Below are 19,363 nucleotides of genomic sequence, written 5' to 3'. Positions count from 1 at the left end.
AACGGTATTCGTGAAACGAAACTGCAACTTAAGCTCTCGGCCATTGGCCAATCATTCGCCAATAGAAATTTAAAGCAGCAAGCAACGGTTTTTGTAGATAGCTCTGTCGGATTGCGAGTTGAAATAACGAAAATTCAGACATCATTTAATTTTACAATATTTAAAACTGACCTTGTGTTATCTAAAATTTATTAATAGCCATCCAAAAGCGGCTGCTGCCGTCTGGACATTGTGAGTACTTTTATTTGTGTATATGTTCTAACGACGCTGATTACGGTCAGACATTCAGTTGTTTTGCCTCTCATTTTTGGTCGTTATTGCATGAGTACTTCAAACAGTTTTGCCTATATATTTACAATTTAGAAGCACTAGTAACGATTATTCTTTGGTGTGATGTGTGCCGCTTTTTAAGTACACGTGACGATATAAAATTATTTTCAGTTAGCTACAATGGCGCCAACAAGGTTGGCATCAAAGCCTATCGGCGTCAATGAGAACTTAAACGGCATTATGAGCCATGGTATAACGACAAGGAGTAAGCAATTAGCTTCTCTGAAGAGCTACAAAGACAATCTGAAGGCGCCAAACAAGAGAAAAGCTGATAGTCCCCTAAAAGACATGACTGCTAAACGGGCGGCGTTTGGGGACATCACTAACGCCTTCAACAAATCCAGCGTAAATAATGATAAAGACAAAGGCATGGCGCTGAAAAAAGTCACAGTTGAAAGCAAAATACTTCCAACTGTAAAGGTTACTATTTAAATTCATAAGTCGTATAATAATTTTTGTGGAGGGTATTTTTACTTTAATAAACATTTTTTTCTGCTTAAAAAGTAATGTCTTTGGTGGACACATCAAGGTAAATTGCAATGTTTTGACCAAATCAGTGTGCTACCTAGGTCATTGAACTTTCCCTCCAAAATAGTTTTGTATGTAACTTGGTCCATAAGTAATTGAGTTTGCTATATATTATACATCTTTATCTCGCAACTTTTATTGTTACAATAAAATGTATGTAATATATGAATTTGTTAAAATCGCTTTTCCAATATTTATTTAGACAAATTAAATTACCTTTTCCAAAAATATTTTGCAATTTTGAAAAAATATTAAAATAAACTGTTAAAAAATATAAAAATAACTTGTTATGAAATCAATAATTAAGAATGTTTTATAAAGATTTCTTCAATTTTTAAGAAATAAGTAGAAAACATAGTGACTTATCTACTTGTACTGTATCTTGTGAATAGTCTTAACATTTAACTTCATATATTAAATACTAGCAAAAATTACTAACAAAATATGTTTATCTATTCGTTTTAGAATATCAAGACTCAAACAACACTTAATGGCAAGACATCCAAAACAAAGCAATTGCAAAGAGTAGCAACTAATGCCTTAGAGTCAGTTCAAAAACACTTTGCCAAAGATCCCCCAAAACCTGTAGCTACTAGAGCCCAAACTGGCATCCTCAAGAATATTGAAAAAAAAGAAAAGAAATCCCTAGGAAAAGAAAATCAGAATCAAAGTCAAAGTTCTGCCAAGTCCACTAGGAGTGATGTGTCCGGTGAACCATCATTGTATATGACGGCTTTGGAAAATATGTAAGTATTTCAGCTTTACATATCTTTGCTATAGCAGACTAGGAAGTAAATTTTTCTTATATATTCTTTTATGGGTGCCTGAGTGGGGACTTGAACAGGTTGGTAGGTTGTCCAAATATGTATACTAAAACCTTCTATGGAAGACACTGATTTAAAAAAAGGATGCTGCTGAGTTTCTTGTGCCAATTACTTTCACTTTAGTGTAAGGTGGTAAATTGAATTATGCTCTATCCCATTCTCAAAGTTATTAGTCACCTTCAAACCTTTTAGATATCCTACATCTCAGCTATACATAGATTGTGTGGTTTTAATGGTAAGGCAGCTTTTTGTCCTCCATACTATACTTTGTGTACATAGAAAAAAAAGGAATACAAAGGAAATAACACAAAATCTTGTCGGTCAAATAATGTTTGCCCCACATACAAATGTAATATTGCCACCGCCCAAAGATATTATCATTTTATTTGTAGTCATCTATATAATAAAATTAATAAAATATGCAACATATTTCCTCTTTTTTTTTACATCTATGCAAGGCAAATAGTTAGTTTTTACAGGAGCAAGGTATAGGAGGTAGGTATAAGTACATTGTAAGACAGACACAAGTTTATATTAATTTATGAATTAGAATAAATTATATTTTCATTTGATGAAGTTTTTGCTACAAATGTGTATTCTTAAGTTTTCTTACTTTTATTATTATTATTTTTGTATTGTATTTTTCATACAATAATTAACCAAGACACAAGGTTGTTTTGATGGATTCCTATTGATGGATTCCTAGGTCATTTAAAAATGGTAAGAGCACTCCTACTGGTACCCATGACACAAGTTAAATCTTACAATGGGTACCAGAGTTCATAAAACCAGAGTAAAATTATATAAATGAATACTATAATAAATAGGTTTGATTTATTGTATCTGGTTACTGTACTCATATACTTTTCTGACAATAAAATTTCATTTCATTGTTTTGCACATAGCAGGATAGGCAGAGAGAACCTGGGAACCTAGTGTTAAGACACTCCCACTCCTGACTTTCCACTGAATTCTGGGGGTATTGAGTGAACGGAATTCTAACACTAAATTTTCCTCAAATGGGAATCAAATCCACAACCTATCGCTTTTACAGTCGCACGCTTATGCCCCTGCGCCAAGACTCCTCAAAAATTATTTTATGTTAAAAAAATGAAACTTGTAATTTCTTATTTTGAATAAAATTATTTAACTTTGATTCTTTCATGAATATGAAGAAAAGAAATACAAGTGTTTATAAGATATTGAGTTTGCTTGCTTTGTCAGTCAATATTGTTCATAGTAAATTTATATACAGTTAAATATTTATTTGTGGTGAGATGTGGCACAGGCGCACAAGAATGTGACTGTAAACACAAAACTATTTGTGGATTCAATCCTCACTCTAAAAAAATAAATAATGAAAATTTTCAATTCTTTGCTCGGGTGTAGAGGCAAAGCGCGACGTTTAGTTCCGCCACTCAACCTACTAAACCAATGCCTTTAATTGTCCCAAAAAAATACTGCTTATAATTGTTGTGGATTTTAATCCCATATGTGATGATAATGCAAGAAAAACATACAATACTTTGCTATTGCGCTCTTAAAATTCTATGAGTTTTTTTTTTCATAACAAAGTTCAAAGTTAAGTTGTTAACTTTCTGTAACTTTATTCTCTTTGTTATTTTATTTATAGTGCAATAAAGAATATTATATATTATATCTTAAATAGTTTTTATATTTACGTTATAGGTACTAAGTAGATTCCTTACATTATTTTAGTTACAATATTAAACACAACTTCTTTTTTATATCAATACAGTTGACAATCATTACCAATAATAGATTTGATACAGTTTTTGGATCTTGAGTTGATTTGCAATATTTTTGTTTAAAAAATTGTCTCGGTTCCCAAAGCAACAAATTGTACTTTTTATAATATAAAAGTTATATATTTTAACAAAAAAAAACCGATTTCTTCAATTTCAACCAAATCCCATTATTAGATGAATCAGACCCATTATTATTCAGAATCTAACCAAACTTTCATCAAACTACCCTCAAAGTGTATCATTTCCAATAAAAAAAAGAATCATCATCGTTGTAATCGGTTGACGGCATATTGAGGTATTCGTTCATTTGTCGCACATATACTTTATGCAAATTGAAGACTTATGTGATTTTCTCATGAGTACCATTGGTTTGGTTCATCACGGGCAGTTTCTTCATCAAAAAAGAATCGTCATAATCGGGTCACCCAGTCAAAAAAAATACAGTCGAATTAATAACAACCTCCTTATCTTACAGAAGTATTTTTAAATAAAAGTACACTTTGCTTCTGCGAGTTTTACTCAAGCGCCGTAAAAAAATTAAGTTACATGCGTAAAAAAATTAAGCTACAAACCTAAATATGCACGCATACACTTATTTTATTTGAAATTACCCACATACCTCGATTTATTATATTTTTTTCTGTGAACTTTCCATAATTTATCAATTTTCGGATTCTTTCCTTCATTTATACTGTAATTTCTCATTTAATTATTCTGGGTAGACAGGGTATACACTATAGATTTTAATTATGCTGCAAATTTTATATTATACGGCAAATTTTATATTCACAGCCATATATTTTGATAATGTTGACATTTTTTTTGTTCTTGAGAAAAATAGTTTTTACAAGCAGACTTGCAAGATTTTGATCCTGTAAAGGTTCCGTATTTTATTTAAATTTACCTTACCGTAAAAACAAACCTTACCCTTTTTATTTTTATGAACTAAAATATAGACAACTTAAGTATGTACAAAAATTACTTCTGCAGTTTGTTTTCATTTATATCTCGCACATAGCAGAGTACACAGAGAGAAACTGAGAACATAGTGTTAAGACACTTCTGCTTTTCCTATTTCTTGCATGAAACAAGAATTTCGTTTTAGGGTTGCGTACCTTTTAAGGAAAAAAGGAACCTTTATAGATCATTTTTTATCCGCCTGTTTGTCTGCCAAGAGCCTTTATCTCAGGAACGCTTGGACATATCTAGTTGCAATTCAAATCATATACTAGCATTTATAGGTAGTACAGGTAGCAGGAAAAAATCTGAAAAGTATACATTTGTACAGTATAGTCACTGTATATTTGTATACAAACTATAGTTTACAAATATAGTTACTGAATATTTGTATACGAACAGATACTCAGTATTTTACAAAATAATACCTTTTACAGCAGTGCAAATGACGCAACAAAAGAAGAATACAAAGTTATAAGCGAAAAGCTAGACAAAGTAAACCTAGATGATTCCATCAACAAATCCCTGGATGAAGAGACGGACACCACGCACCAGGTTCCTGCTAGTGTGGCTGACTTTGATAAGGAAAACTGGAATGATATATACCAAGTATCAAATTATGCTATGGATATATTCAATTATTTGAGGGGTCGGGAGGTGAGTTGGCTGAAAAATCATTTGCTATGAATAATTGATGTGGCTCTAAATGAAGCCCAAGTTTTATGTTTAATAATACAAATGCAGGGAGTTATTGTTATTTATTTTAATATTATGTCATAATGACATTGAATCTAAACTGGCTGGCAAAGTACCTTTATTAAAAATGTAATAAAAAGTATTATATTTTCAATTTACTAAACTCATTACTAATATGTTGATTTGGTTATCTTACTACACTACAACTGTACTGCACTACAACTATATGATTCCTCTTTTACATTTATCTATTTACACACATGTATATATGTAAATGTCTTTTCCGTTTTTTTTTTCGTATTCAGCAAATGTCAGTCTTAAAATATTTACTTTCTGTGTTTGTGTCTCATGTGTACACATGATAACAGTATATGTGGTTTCCATCTGACCAATATATCTTTTTTATTTCTTCGAAATTTTAGAAGAAAGAATGATAGAGAGATAGAGAAAAAACTACACATAAAACACTACAAACTGTTTATATGTTTAGAAAAAGAAATTAACATTAAGCCAATTTCAGTCTTCATTCATCATCGACGACTATCTAATCCGGATGAAAGGCATCACTTCCTGGATGAGGGCACTTCTCGTGGACTGGATGGTGGAAGTCCAAGAGAGCTTTGAACTGAACCACGAAACCCTCTACCTGGCTGTGAAGCTGGTGGACCTGTACCTGACCAGGTCCAGTAAGACTCTGCCGGAGAAGGAACAGCTGATGAAGGAGGAGTTGCAGTTGCTTGGTGCTTCAGCACTCTATATAGCTTCTAAATTTGATGTAAGGATAACAATGAATTTAATTTATTAAATGGAATCTTAGAGAAAGTTTGTGTATATGTTTGTAGTAGTAAGTGTTTACGTTATTGGTATCTATGCGTAACTGCGTCACACGAAATACAGGTATGGATAAGCATCGTGAAATGATAAAAAATTCTGTGTCTAAACTGTTGAGGTATCTTGATTAATTTCTTTAGGTATAGGTTTGAAATATTATACCCATATGATGTTCCCATAAATAACTTATAATTATATAATATATTAATAAATTATTATAGAACTAATAGCAAATGTAAATAGATTTAATGAACAGTTTTTTATTTAGCTAAAAATTGACCTTGTCGGTACTAATGAGTTGTAGGCCAATCAATAAAGTTATTTAATTTAGGCGATACACATCAGATATGAATGAGTTACACATTTGTATACTAGAAACTATAAACATCCCAAAACATATAACATACGAAAAAAATTTTACAAGATCAAAAAGGACTGAGAAACGAAAATCTAGTACTTTTTCTAAGAGAAACTAAAACACAACATAAACATTTTCAGGAACGAATCCCGCCTCTAGTGGACGATTTCCTTTACATCTGCGACGGCGCCTACACCCTCAGCCAGTTGTTGAAAATGGAGATGAACATCCTACGTGTGATCAATTTTGACCTCGGTGTGCCGCTGTCTTACCGCTTCCTTAGGAGATATGCTAGAGTGAGTAGTTATTTAATAAAAGAATTACGTGTTGACTTCCGCGACATGAACAATTTGTCGAAAATTGTACATGAAATTGGAAAACTCTAAAACCTCCTTAAAAGAAACCTAATTAAACGCAGGTAAGCAAAGGTCTGTTTGCTTACCCGGATTTAATTTTTGTTTACTTATATAATGTAACGTCAATATGATTTGAGGGCTATGAGGCAGCATAGCATCTGACTGTAAACAAGATGGCTTGATACTTCGATTCGATTCGGGGAAATATATTCTTTTTATTTATCACTCTGCTAGACTAGTAGTAGTAGTAGTAGTACTAGTAGAAGTACAGTGGTATCCTTAAATCAGGCTGAAAGCAAAAAATGAGAATTTTCACGCATTGTAATGAAGCCCTTTAAATACTTTGGTCTAATGACTGAATTCAGACCAATGCTATGTTGTTTCTTTTCTAAATCGGAAAAAACTATATGATCTTAAATAAGTGTAGATTCAAAAGTGTTAGAAACTTTGACTTAAATGTACCCTACATTTAAGCTAATTTATTATCAGACAATTATCTATATATATAAAATCGAAAGGTCACTCACTCATCACGAAATCTCAGAAACTACATTCGACTTTTAAGGGATTCTTTTGGGGTTGAAAGTTTGTATGAAACTTCGTTACTACAAATGCTAGGAGTCTCAAATTTTGTGTGGACGTCACTTATAGGACGTATGTACTCATGGAGACAGAAATTAATAATAAAGTAGTTCACGCAGGCGAAGCCGCGGGTCGGCCGCTAGTAACTTATATATGTGTTGCGCAGAGACACAAAGTGTGACTGTAAAACCGACTAGTTTGGGCGTTCGATCCCCACTCGAGGAGATGAAATATTTATATTTCCATTTCTTTGCTATGGTGACGAGGTAAAACCGCGGTGTTAAATTCCGAAACTCAACACATAATCCCTCCATAATTCGGCGGAAAATGGGGAACCGATGAGTCTTAATACAGCGTGAAGGTTTTGATTATTAGGTAACTGGCGGCCGCGGCTTCGCCCTAGTGAACTAATGATTATTCATTTAATAAACTGAATTGACTGACAGTCAAAGGTGTCATGATGTCAATAAATAATTTAATTTACTCGTTCAGAAACAGTCACCTTGAGTTCATTCTTTTTTTTTTTAATAAACCGATTTTGATGAAACAAACTTTAGTTGTTAAGTTGAGTTAAAACAAAGCAATTCATGAAAGTTTAAAGTAAATCTGTTCAGAACTTTCGGAGATAAACGTGATGATCATACATACAGACAGACCGACAAGAAATTCAAAGAAAATATTTTTTCTTTCTATTGATTCTTTTTAAGTGTCCCTCTATCCATTTCAGTCAAAAATACTAAATGTACAGACAAAATATTTTTACTGTTTTATTATATATAGAGCTTATAATTTAAATGCTAAGTTATAATATTTATTAATATCTTCACCTCAGTGCGCTCGAGTATCAATGCCCACGCTAACGCTCGCCCGCTTCGTACTAGAGCAGTGTCTGCTAGAATATGGTCTGCTAAGTCACTCCGATAGCAAAATGGCAGCCGCGGCGCTCTACATCGCGCTCAGGATGAAGTCCCTTGGCAGCTGGACACCAACTTTGCAGTATTATACAGGTAAAGAGATACTTTTAAGTGCTCTTTTTTAATTTATTGATGGTTAATAAACGAGAAATCTTGTTTTTAAATCAAGTTTTCTATAAAGACATTGAAAAGTATAATAAAGCACTTTGTTTCCTTTGTAGTGTATATTTTCTTTATGTAAATGTTAGAAAGAAACCATTGCGATTTTATTTTCAATTTGTATTCAAGTGTTTTGATTAATGTAACTTTGAATATTCAAGAATTGTACTAAGTTTATTTTAGTTTGAAAGAGAAATTTTGCTTCTTTTTCTATAAATACAGAGAATTTTCATTTTCCTATACCATTGTTTATTTTGACACTGTCATTTGACTAAATTTCAGGTTACACCTTAAAAGATATCCTCCCAATTGCGATCGCCCAGAACGCTGCCCTTCACAAAAAGCCCAAATCAGCCATCAGTACCGTACGAAACAAATATTCACATACAATATTCTTTGAAGTAGCCAAAGTACCTCTTGTAGATGACTCAGTCTTAAACAGTTGAGTTCTTTACCCTTAAAATAGAAGGTGAGTCAAAATTATATGTATTTTTGTCAAATAAGGCTTAAGGTACCCTTATTGTGATTTTACAAAATGGCTAACTCCCTATTCACTAAAACATGATTTTAAATTTCAATAAATGATCTAATCAAAAGAAAATTGTCATATTTAATTTATATAAAGATATTTGCAATAGTATACGAGAGCCATAAACCAAAGAATCTTATAGTTAAGACAGCCAGTGCCAATTATAGTAATATTAGATACAATATTCTCAATTTATACTGCCATTTTTCTTCCTAATAGATCTTATTTAACGATTTTTTTTTAAATTCTATAATTATTCTTGATGGAGTAAGTTGATAGAAAATGTTAGTTTTCATTTCCAAATGTGTGTAACTTAAGCCTTATAGTTGTTAAAATTGTTCCAATGTAAAATAGTTTATATTTAAATTGTTAAGACACATTAAAGGCTTTTTTCATCGCTGCTGTTTATTAAATTGATTCATACATTTTTTGTATGAAAATATTTTCTATAACTATCTATGTAAATGAGTTGATAAGTTAAAAGTACTAATGTTATCATTTTTTTCATAAATACTGATATACTTTTTCATTCTATTAATATTTTTATCTTTTTTAGCCATTAAATAATAATAATAAATTAATTAAAAATCGATTCTAATTATATTAATACTAATATTATTATTTTTATTATTTATTAACACAGTGCATATAGTTAAATAACTTATTAACTCATTCACATAGTATATAAAATTGATATTTTTGTCAGTGTTGAAACAGGTCTTAGTGAAGTTTTATTAAAACTTAGAATTAATAATGTATAGAGCCGCCTGGCCATTGACTTAGGAAAAATTCTCATTTAGTTTTAGAACAATTTCGCTTAGTAAATTGTATGTGTGTGTGAGCATTCGTAACGTTTAACGTTTATTATTTACATATAAACACTTGTTTATTGATAACTAGTACTTATGTACTGTGACACAAGATGTTCTTTAGAATTTTAATAAAACGGCCGTTTTCGAAAGACTGATGTGACGCGGTATTTGTAATGTTTATTATGATATGCTATAATAAGGCCTGTGTTCCAACAGACTCTTGGAACACTGAAATAACACTATTTTTAACTGATTATTGTTTTCATATATTGTTTATTATTTTGAATTTCCAACTAGATTTTTTAAAAATTGTTTTTATAATTCTTAGTTTGTGGTATAAGTTTATTGGTCTTTTTTTCAAATAATAGATAATATATGCAAATTGGATTTGTTTAAAATAATCTTCTTTTCTTCAATCTGTACCACCGATAAGACTTGAGGCGTTTATCCTCCAAGCAACGGAGATGGAAACTTAGTTTCTTCTCACAATCTAGTAGTTTTGTTTGAAAATAAAAAAAATAAAGCCAAATCCACGCCAAATTCTCACTCCACCTTTCAATAGTTTACATTCCGATACAATCAGTATCAGCCATGAGTTAAGTAACGCTCGTTACGATAGTAATTCAAGTCTAAAATAGTATTGTCTCGTTTAACGCGCTCGCAAGTGTCCATCGAGTTCTCATGGTAGACACGATTCTTATAGTAAATGTCTTCCTATAGTCAATTATAGGATAGTTTCAATTTAGATAAGGGATACTTTGTAAGTTTTTTGTTAATTGCTGTCAAAATATAGGTATTTTATATATAATTTGTACTCATTACAAAAATACTTGCGTTTTTAAATAAAAAAAAAAACAACTAAAAATAACCAATTTTGATGGTGGTTGATGTTGTAAAAAGTAATTTTATTTTGTGTCCGTGTACCACAATGCTTGCAGTCTGCAGAGCAACAATAGGCTTATATTAGAAATTAATTTATTATCTATGGATTTATTTGCATTTAATATTTTAATTGTAACTTGATTAAGAAAACCAAAACGCTTATTTCTATTTAAGTAAATTTTTACTGTTATTATTATATAAATATAGATCTGCCATTTATATTTAGCCCCACAATGTTAATTTGATTAAAGTTTATTATGTAAAAGTAATACTAAATAAATGTTCCCATAATCTAATATTTCAAGGTGAATCAACGACAATATTCATAGATAATAATAATTATTAAATATGTTTTTCGCTCAACAAATATTGTAATAATACAATGCATATAATATATTGTAGCTTTTTTTACATATAAGGACAGCGGTCACACAACTCGCTTCCGACAGTGTTCTTTTTTAATCTGCAATTTGCTACACTTTTAATTATAAACAATTATAATTATTATTAATATTATTATTATTAATGGATTTTTTGTATCGTTTTAATTAATTTACATATTAACTATTAATAATTGTGAGATCCGCAACGTCGTGTTGTCGTCGTGGTGTTTTGTAATTTATCACATTTTAAAAGAGTACAAAATATTGGAATGTTTATATATATTAATAATGTTATTCATTTTGTGGTAAGTTTTAGATTAATTATCTTTTAAACACTTTTTTTTTTTCTTATCATTTGTCTTATTATACAAGGTACATGTAAACTGATGTAAATAAAAGTGATTTTGGTTTGGTAACTCATTTTTTTTTGATCAAAATGAAATGAAAAAATGTGTCTATTGGAGTCCATGTTGTGATTTAATCACACTTATAATCAATATACCTTAGAAATTTTCATGACATACATACAAAAGTTACAAAACTGTCTACTTATACATATACGCCCAATGTTAATAACCAATCCTAATCCAAAAATTGCTACCATAGATTGAAATAGACAGAGATGGAGGTAGGAATGCAGGTTAGTGATTGGACAGACATGGCGGACAGTACGAGATAGACGTTAACTGGAGATAGGAGATACATTATTAATATTGGGTGATAGTAGGTACAATATTTGATAAGCCAATTGCAATGGTAAGCTCCAGGGCACGAATATGATAAAATTCATCCATCTACCGTTTATTAGAGGCCATCCATAAATTACGTCGCACAAATGTTACAATTCTTTTAGCCATTTCCCTTATCTGTCACAGCTGGTCGCATTTGTGAAAACTAATATCCGCACAAATATATGATTAATATTTAATTGTTAATTACGATTAAAATTGTCCCGATTGTGCTACTGGTAAGACTGCACGGTGAGAAAATAGTAGTAGAAATTTAATAACCCACTCCTTGTCACTTCTTCATTCTTGAATGTAAGACTTAATTTATGTATAGGCCCCTTATATTGAATAATCATTTATTGGAAACCAGCTTACGACCTTTTATGTGTACATATATAAAGATGTAACAAATTATTAATGTAGTAGTAACAAATATCAAGTTTTGTGCAAATTTATGTCACCCAGAGCTTTCTTATAATATAATAACTTAAAGTAAATAAAAATGCATAGTATAACATGTTAATACAAATGTATTTGAGGTATTCGACAAATTCATTTGCTAATTTAACTCTACTACTAAAGTAAAGAAATAATAATTAAATTATGAAACAATTCATTAATTATTATTAAAAAATCCATTGAATGTTATTTATATACTAGTATCTATAATATGTCAATCTTTGATATGACGACTTGGTAGTGGAATACATTATAATTTTGTGAGATTGTAGGGTTTGATATACTTTAGATTAACAATAACAAAAAAGTTTAAATATCAAACAATCATTTGTAGTACACATTGCTTTTAATTAATTAATGAATGTATAGATAATAATAAATCATTAAATATTTTGTCTTTACTGTCTTAAACAAGCCAATATCAATTAAGTACTAATTTTTAAATAAAGTAATGAAATATCTTAACTTCAAACCATCTTGGCACAGTGAAAAAGCATTAAACTGTAAACGCAATGGTTGTAGGTTTGATGCTCATTGAGGTAGTGAATTATTTATATACTCTCGCTCTGATATATAAAGCGCGATTGAGTTCCGCCATTTAACACGCAATGTCTCGAATTCCCTAAGGAAGGAGAGAATACTCTGACAACCTTGTTATTTGCATTTTATAAATAATAATACAATAAATATATTTTGCGCCATATCAAAGAAAATGTGCGACAGTACCCTGTACTACAGATAAATATAACATATAATATTGGCAAGTTAATAATAATACAAAAAAAAACATTCAATGGACTACCAATATGGTACAATCGAAAGAATATTCAAAGTGAATAATGAACACAAAATAATGAAATATCTGCGGATTTCTTTCTGTCTTGGGATTAGTGTTTAAAAAGTCAAGATATTTATGGAATCTTTTATGACGTGGATTTTATGAATATTATGAACAAACACTAATTAGTTATAAATTGTATGATATTATTTGTCAAAGGTGTTGTCTTATACATACATTTATTTAGTATTTTTATTTAATGACAATTTAAACACTTTTACGATGATTCGCAAATTAATTCGTAAATATCCATTTTCGCTTACAATTAATAAAAAAAAACTTTTATGTTAGGATTTAATTCATTATAATAGATATAAGCACAATAACACACCTTTGGCAAACAATAAATACCAGATAAAACAAAGCTGCCAGAAGACAATTTCAATAACATGGTTAATATGAAACTAATTACAAACGAAAGGCGGGAATGAAGGAGGTTTCACTCCTATATGAGCTTACACAAGTGGCTACAACTTAAACCTACACTATATAAAGTATATACAAGCGTTGTTTACATAACGCTACAATATAATATTTACAATATTACAATAAAGTTTTGGATGCTTTGGCTATTAAAAGGGCACTCGCTTTATCCTACACTAAAGTATGATAATATAAGTTCACTATTAGGAACTAATGCCATAGGCTACTTTATGCACCTGACAAGTACTATTATGTATTGTATTATATATACCGCTGGATTCGAACCCGTCAACAATCCTAGATTAGGCATCAATAATTTTATATTTGGTACCTATAAATTGCTTATAACATTACTATATGTTATTTCATAGTCTCACATATAACACAAGTCACTAACTGATACTTTGTTGTCCTTTAATTTATATTTTGTATCTGATCAATGATGGCTTCCAGCCAGACTAGCCAAATGGTTAACTGGACATCTAAGACAGAAATCTGTGTTGAAATGATGTCACAGCCATTCAATGTCCCATACATTTCCACCATTACACTATTAGCTTGGACTCGAAGACTTGTGATTTTGATTATCCTGGGCATCATGTTCATTCATAGCTTGCACTCTGGGAGATACGGGTCTGAAGGTGCATTCTAGGGAATCTGAATCCGGAGTTCCCGGGGTTGAAGGTGTCAGTCTGTCTGTGCACATTCTCTTGGATATTGAAGACTCTCCGTCATCACATCGCCTCTTGCCGACTAGAACGTTGGGCCGGACTGGACTGAAAGAAGACGCTCGTAAAGCTATCGGACTGAGACTCCGCCGCGTTGTGAACTTGCGTGTCGGAGATGGGGAAACTACTGGGGAGAACCTGAAAATTGTAGAGATATTTTTCTTAATGTACTTTTAAAATTAAAGCAAGACACAGTGTGAAGTTATTTTTTTTTCATTGACAAATAAGCAGAGAGAAGGTAGTTAAGACCTTTTGGTCTGTAATTAAAGCTCTATTTTAAGTAATTTTTTGTCTTGCAGATTAGAATAATAGAATAAAAAATAACCCAGAATGGGAATGGAACCTAAAATCAGAAGCTGGTGCACTACACCACGTTTGTTGTATATTTAGTTTTTATATATTCAACCCTAAACATGTTTTAAACATTTAATGTAAAATGACAAAATACAATACAAGACCGCCAAGTACTCAGAAAAACATTCCAAAGTTCCATGCCACATTATACATAGAAACATCATTATCATTTGTACTTAGATGATGTAACTCTTAATAAGTGTAGTCATATAATATGGTTGTTCCAAACAACATATTAATTATTTATTAACTTAATTATTATAATCTATACTGTACATATTAAAGTTATTATTATTAAAACTGTCCATCTGTGATTATAAGCCTAAGATTTTTTTTAAGTTCAATAAGAATATATTGTTTGCATGTATGTATGAATTGAAACTTTAATATCTATAAGATAATCTTTAAAATGAATAAGTCGTTTTGACATGCTATGACCTACAGAAACAGATTTCAGCTTTCTTTAACTTGCATTATTTATAAATTTTGCAATGCTTTTTGGAAAACTTACTATGAAATTGACCACAATGAAAACACATGTATAAAATAATTTCTTATCTAATACCTCAATTTACACTGCAATTATAACATATTTTTTTATTTAATATAAAAAAATAAATTAAAAAAATAATAGCAAGACTTACCTGGGTACCCTAGTTGGCGAGTTAGCCAATCCTCCCACTAAAGTGAGATCCTCATATGACTGTCCCATTTGCATCGCTGTATGCACCTCTCTCTCGTGCGCTACTTCCCTCGTATTGCTTACGTCCGCACATTCCTCTGCGCGGAGTTGGTTTACGCGCGGCGTTAACCTACGACCGCAGGTGGTCTGCAATCGGAAACAAAATGATGAATAAATACAAGGTAATCGAGATCCATGCTAGTTCTGCTTGGTAAAATTGTCTTCCGAGCTGGTTACCGACGTGTTCATTTGATGATTCAAAAGTACTCGCAAACCTCTTTGAATTTAAAATATTTGGGTTTTGAAAACAATATTAATTTGTAGGATGCATATTGGTGCAGTGAGACAGTGTATGAATATTAACGCGAAAGTTAGTCCCCAATATGGGAATCGATAATATTTAATTGTTTTACATTTTTATTGTAAAATAATATTTTTAACAGAAGTTCAGCTCCATCTTTTAAGCAGATGGTAGTTTGATCTAATATGGAAAATTTTTACTATAAAAGTATATTAATATAACAATTAACAACATTCTCTCATCCCACGTAATATGGGAGACACACAAGTAATATAAAATATGTATACATATTTATTTCATTGAATATACTCACTTGAAGGCTGGCTGGTATATTGACAGCGGCAGACAGTGGACTGCAGCTGATACTATTGCTGCGGGTGCGCGGGAGGCTGTTGTTGGAGAACATGCCGAAGAATGTTGTGCTTCTGGAACAGATTTATTTACTTAAACATAGACATAGATAGGACAGACATAGGATGAGGGACAATATAGGTAAAGTTGGCATCAGCACTGACGGCCTGCGTAAATGCATTAAAAAAGGTGTAATGTATTTAAACTGTGGACGAGGTGGAGTCAATTGGCTAAGGTATTCAACAGCTTCTTGATTCATTATGTAAATATCAGATTACAATGTTAAATACATTATCAAACATCCAACCTATACTTAATATTATAAGGCTAATGTGTGTTAAGTTTTTTAACGTTAACGTTTTGCCTCGAATATGGATAGTCCACGTCTCGAGGAAGGCTATATAGGCTATATTTCATCACAATAAAGTTTTCGATGAAACACACTGAAGTAGAGTTCAAAATGACCTCAGGCACGTCTCAATTTGAAATTCATCGTGGAGAAGGGGCACAAGCGACTGTAAACGCAACGGGTTATGGGTTCGCTTCACTCGAATTTGCTCCCGTAACGAGGCAAAGCGCGGTGTTAAGGTCCGCCACTTAATACACAATGCCTCTAGAATTCGGCGGAAGTATCTTAATAGGAACGGAGAGTCTTAACACCAGGTCCCCTATGCCTACCCTGCTATGTGGGGTATACACCGTGAAACTAAAAAGAAAATTGTAATGTGTATCTTATTTAATTTCACTAACTACTAGGACGACGCCGCAAGTAAAACCTAGTATTAAATAAACTTATGTAAAAAATTGAAATCAGTCAATTGAAAATGAAAACACAACAAAAAAACTCATTAAAAAAAATAATTGCTTACTTTTAATTTTAGTTAACCCAAATACAACAAGCAATGTAGCAAGATTTATATATTTTTAATTAGTCTTTCAAATACATTCAGCTGTATAAAACAAAGAGCACAATATTTTGATATAACAGTTATTGAAACTATAAAAAATGTTTATAAGCTTTTTCTTGTGTACTGTTCTTATCAAAACTAGTTAATATTTTTAGTGACTTGCTCAATTTCTTTTATGCTTTTGAAAAATGTATGAAATTTTGCATAACAAAAGTAAAAATGTAATATAGAGAAAATAGACAAAAAAAATACCTTTTTTAAATGTTACCGTTATGTTCTAATTTTAGAGGAAAATAAAATATATTAAGCTTCGTTTACGATTTTCAATTTCCCTACATTACATCAGCTAGAAACATGAAAATATTAAAGACTTCCATTCCTCATTCCTCACTAAATTAATGTTTAATTTAATTTTATATACATTGCCCATTATGATGTAAAATTATTCACATTTAAGTTCAATTTACTATATTTATTTTATTATCATTATTCTTAGCTTTGTTAAACCTAAGCACAGTATTGGGTTCTGCTACTCAACACGCAATGTCTCGAAAGTTTGGAAAAAAAAGACAGTGGGGATGGAGAACTACTATACACTTAGCTAAAAAAAATTGTAAAGAAATTATTAGTCTACTAGTAGTTCCCAAAATCAATATGTTTAACCAAAAAAATTCCTCAATTTAATAATATTAGATTATTTTAAGATAAAAGAAGATTGTATTATAGGTGATTTGAAAATGATAAAATAACTTACACTGTATGGGTGACCTTTACTTTAGATGAGATAGTGAAAAAAAATCTTTTAGGACTAATCAAATAGTATCTTTTGCATATGCAAATTTTGCTAATTAAAAATAATAATAAGAAATTTAAAACCCTTTTTAAACATGATATACTAAAGTTTTATTTGTAAAGAAAATATTTATTTATTCTTATATGACAATTGAGACCTAAATTAACTGTTACCAACATGGTTGTGGATTGACCGGACAAAAGTTATGCCATTCAACACACAATATTTTAAATTTTGGCAGAAAAACAGAAAACAGCGTGTATTAACACTATAGTGTTAAGATACTCTGTATAGGGTACCTATATAGGGTATATCCTACTATATATTGAGTATAGTGTTAACTAAATTGTATATTTTTTTATCTATCTCTCCTATTTGATACATCACTATGTTTTACAGTGTTCAAACAAAAAACTCATAATAACATTATTACACTTTAACAACAGAACTATTCAAAATAAAGTAACACCTACATTTCATATATTGGTAAAAAACAGATTAAAACTCGCAAAAGTTGCAAGAAATTCCACTGCACTACAATGACATAAAAATTATTATTATTTGCAATTTATTGTTCTACTGTCATTGTTTCGACTTTTTGTATTTTATAATAATGCCAATTACTTGACCATTGTATCATAAAACAAAGGCAAATTTATTATATTAATAAGATATTTCCACTCACTTAAATATAACTAGCATATTGTATTTAATACTATCTGTAATTAAGATAATATTAACAAGGGGGGAAGTTAAAAAACAAGATTGTATTATTGTCAACATGTTTCTATTATATTGTTTATTAGCTTTAAAAGAGATTTAATTTTCTAATTGTACTAATTTATTTAGTATGATGTTGTTGTGTTTGATTTTTAATTAAAAAAAGAGTGATAAAAAAATATAATATGTCTTCTCTGGCAAGTATCCTAAATCTGACAACAATATTTCAATTAACACAGATGTATTTATTTGAGATATTGCTTATTATTGGTTTGTAACAATTTTAAAATGATATATATTAATGTAATTGTTTTTTCAGCATAACATAATATTATGCTTAATGCTTATTTTCAATTGAGCATTTTACTAATGCTGAATACATACTAAAACATACAGGAATGTAATTGAATCTATCTAGACTACATTGTAAGCATTTATTAAATATTGTTACAAGAGATATATGTTATTCTCACCTTAATGATAACACTCTATCATGTGTATCACAACATAATCATATTCAAAACATTTTGGCTATTTAAATTTTATTATAAAAATAATATGTTCAACATGCATCTATTAGTGTGAAATATAGTTCTAAATGCGTGCACGGCACCCACTGACGACCTCAGCAGCTGTCAAAAATAGGCAGGTACGTAGCGACAACCGCATCGAGGCCCGTGGGAGGCGTGTCGATTGATCTAGGCATTACCTGGGAGCCGTGTTGGTTGTAGGCGAGGTGGCCGCCGTAGACGCCGCTTCATTGATAAGAGGTGCACTACTGCACCTTTTTAGTAAGTTAGGAGTATCCACATCCATTATCTTTCAGACAACATTCATCAACTGACGTATCGTGTAGTTATATGCATAAGAACTGCCGATACGATTAGCGCTCTACGATATGTGTTTATGTAACACTGTAAGTGCACTTGGAGACGATCTAATATATGATGTATACTACTATAATGGCTACATTAATATTACTTTTAACACGAAAATAAAAACATAACGTAAAATAAAATGAAAATACGCTACTCGGAAAGCTAAAAAGAGGCTCGAAGCTGACCTGTCAAACCGCCGCAATAGAAACGTTCGAAAAAGTGTAAATAACTATAGAATACGTAGCGTTCCAGTTACGAGCTTACGACTCAAATTTGTTGACAATAATTAG

The 19,363-nt window shown here is 30.8% G+C and overlaps 2 protein-coding genes across 4 annotated transcripts; one reads left to right on the top strand and one right to left on the bottom strand.

The window, feature by feature from the left end:
* The first annotated feature begins 48 nt into the window (after positions 1-48).
* CycB3 (cyclin B3) lies at positions 49-11,326 on the top strand. Its single transcript, XM_085200193.1, has 8 exons — positions 49-231; positions 442-750; positions 1,324-1,604; positions 4,846-5,065; positions 5,625-5,879; positions 6,434-6,589; positions 8,064-8,238; positions 8,587-11,326. Exons 2-8 carry the CDS (start codon positions 451-453, stop codon positions 8,748-8,750), a joined length of 1,551 nt encoding a protein of 516 aa, XP_085056319.1. The 5' UTR covers positions 49-231; positions 442-450; the 3' UTR covers positions 8,751-11,326.
* On the bottom strand, positions 11,313-19,294 carry LOC146541128 (uncharacterized). 3 transcript variants are annotated; one of them, XM_085200402.1, is made up of 4 exons: positions 18,905-19,294; positions 15,737-15,845; positions 15,085-15,269; positions 11,313-14,224 (listed from the first exon to the last, which is right to left on the bottom strand). In XM_085200402.1, the coding sequence occupies exons 1-4, from the start codon at positions 19,009-19,011 to the stop codon at positions 13,912-13,914; spliced, it is 714 nt and encodes a 237-aa protein (XP_085056528.1). In that variant the 5' UTR covers positions 19,012-19,294; the 3' UTR covers positions 11,313-13,911. The 3 variants fall into 3 exon arrangements, with proteins under 3 accessions (XP_085056528.1, XP_085056446.1, XP_085056606.1); XM_085200320.1 differs by having other exon boundaries at positions 15,737-15,848; positions 18,905-19,292; XM_085200480.1 differs by lacking the exon at positions 18,905-19,294 and adding an exon at positions 18,669-18,818 and having other exon boundaries at positions 15,737-15,848.
* Between the last annotated feature and the right edge of the window lie 69 nt (positions 19,295-19,363).

Source organism: Heliconius melpomene, chromosome 1 (genome assembly GCF_056956725.1).
Source record: "Heliconius melpomene rosina isolate 202511_hmr_F chromosome 1, ASM5695672v1, whole genome shotgun sequence".
Taxonomy (NCBI): Eukaryota; Metazoa; Arthropoda; class Insecta; order Lepidoptera; family Nymphalidae; genus Heliconius; species Heliconius melpomene.
This window is presented reverse-complemented; position numbering and strand designations above follow the sequence as displayed.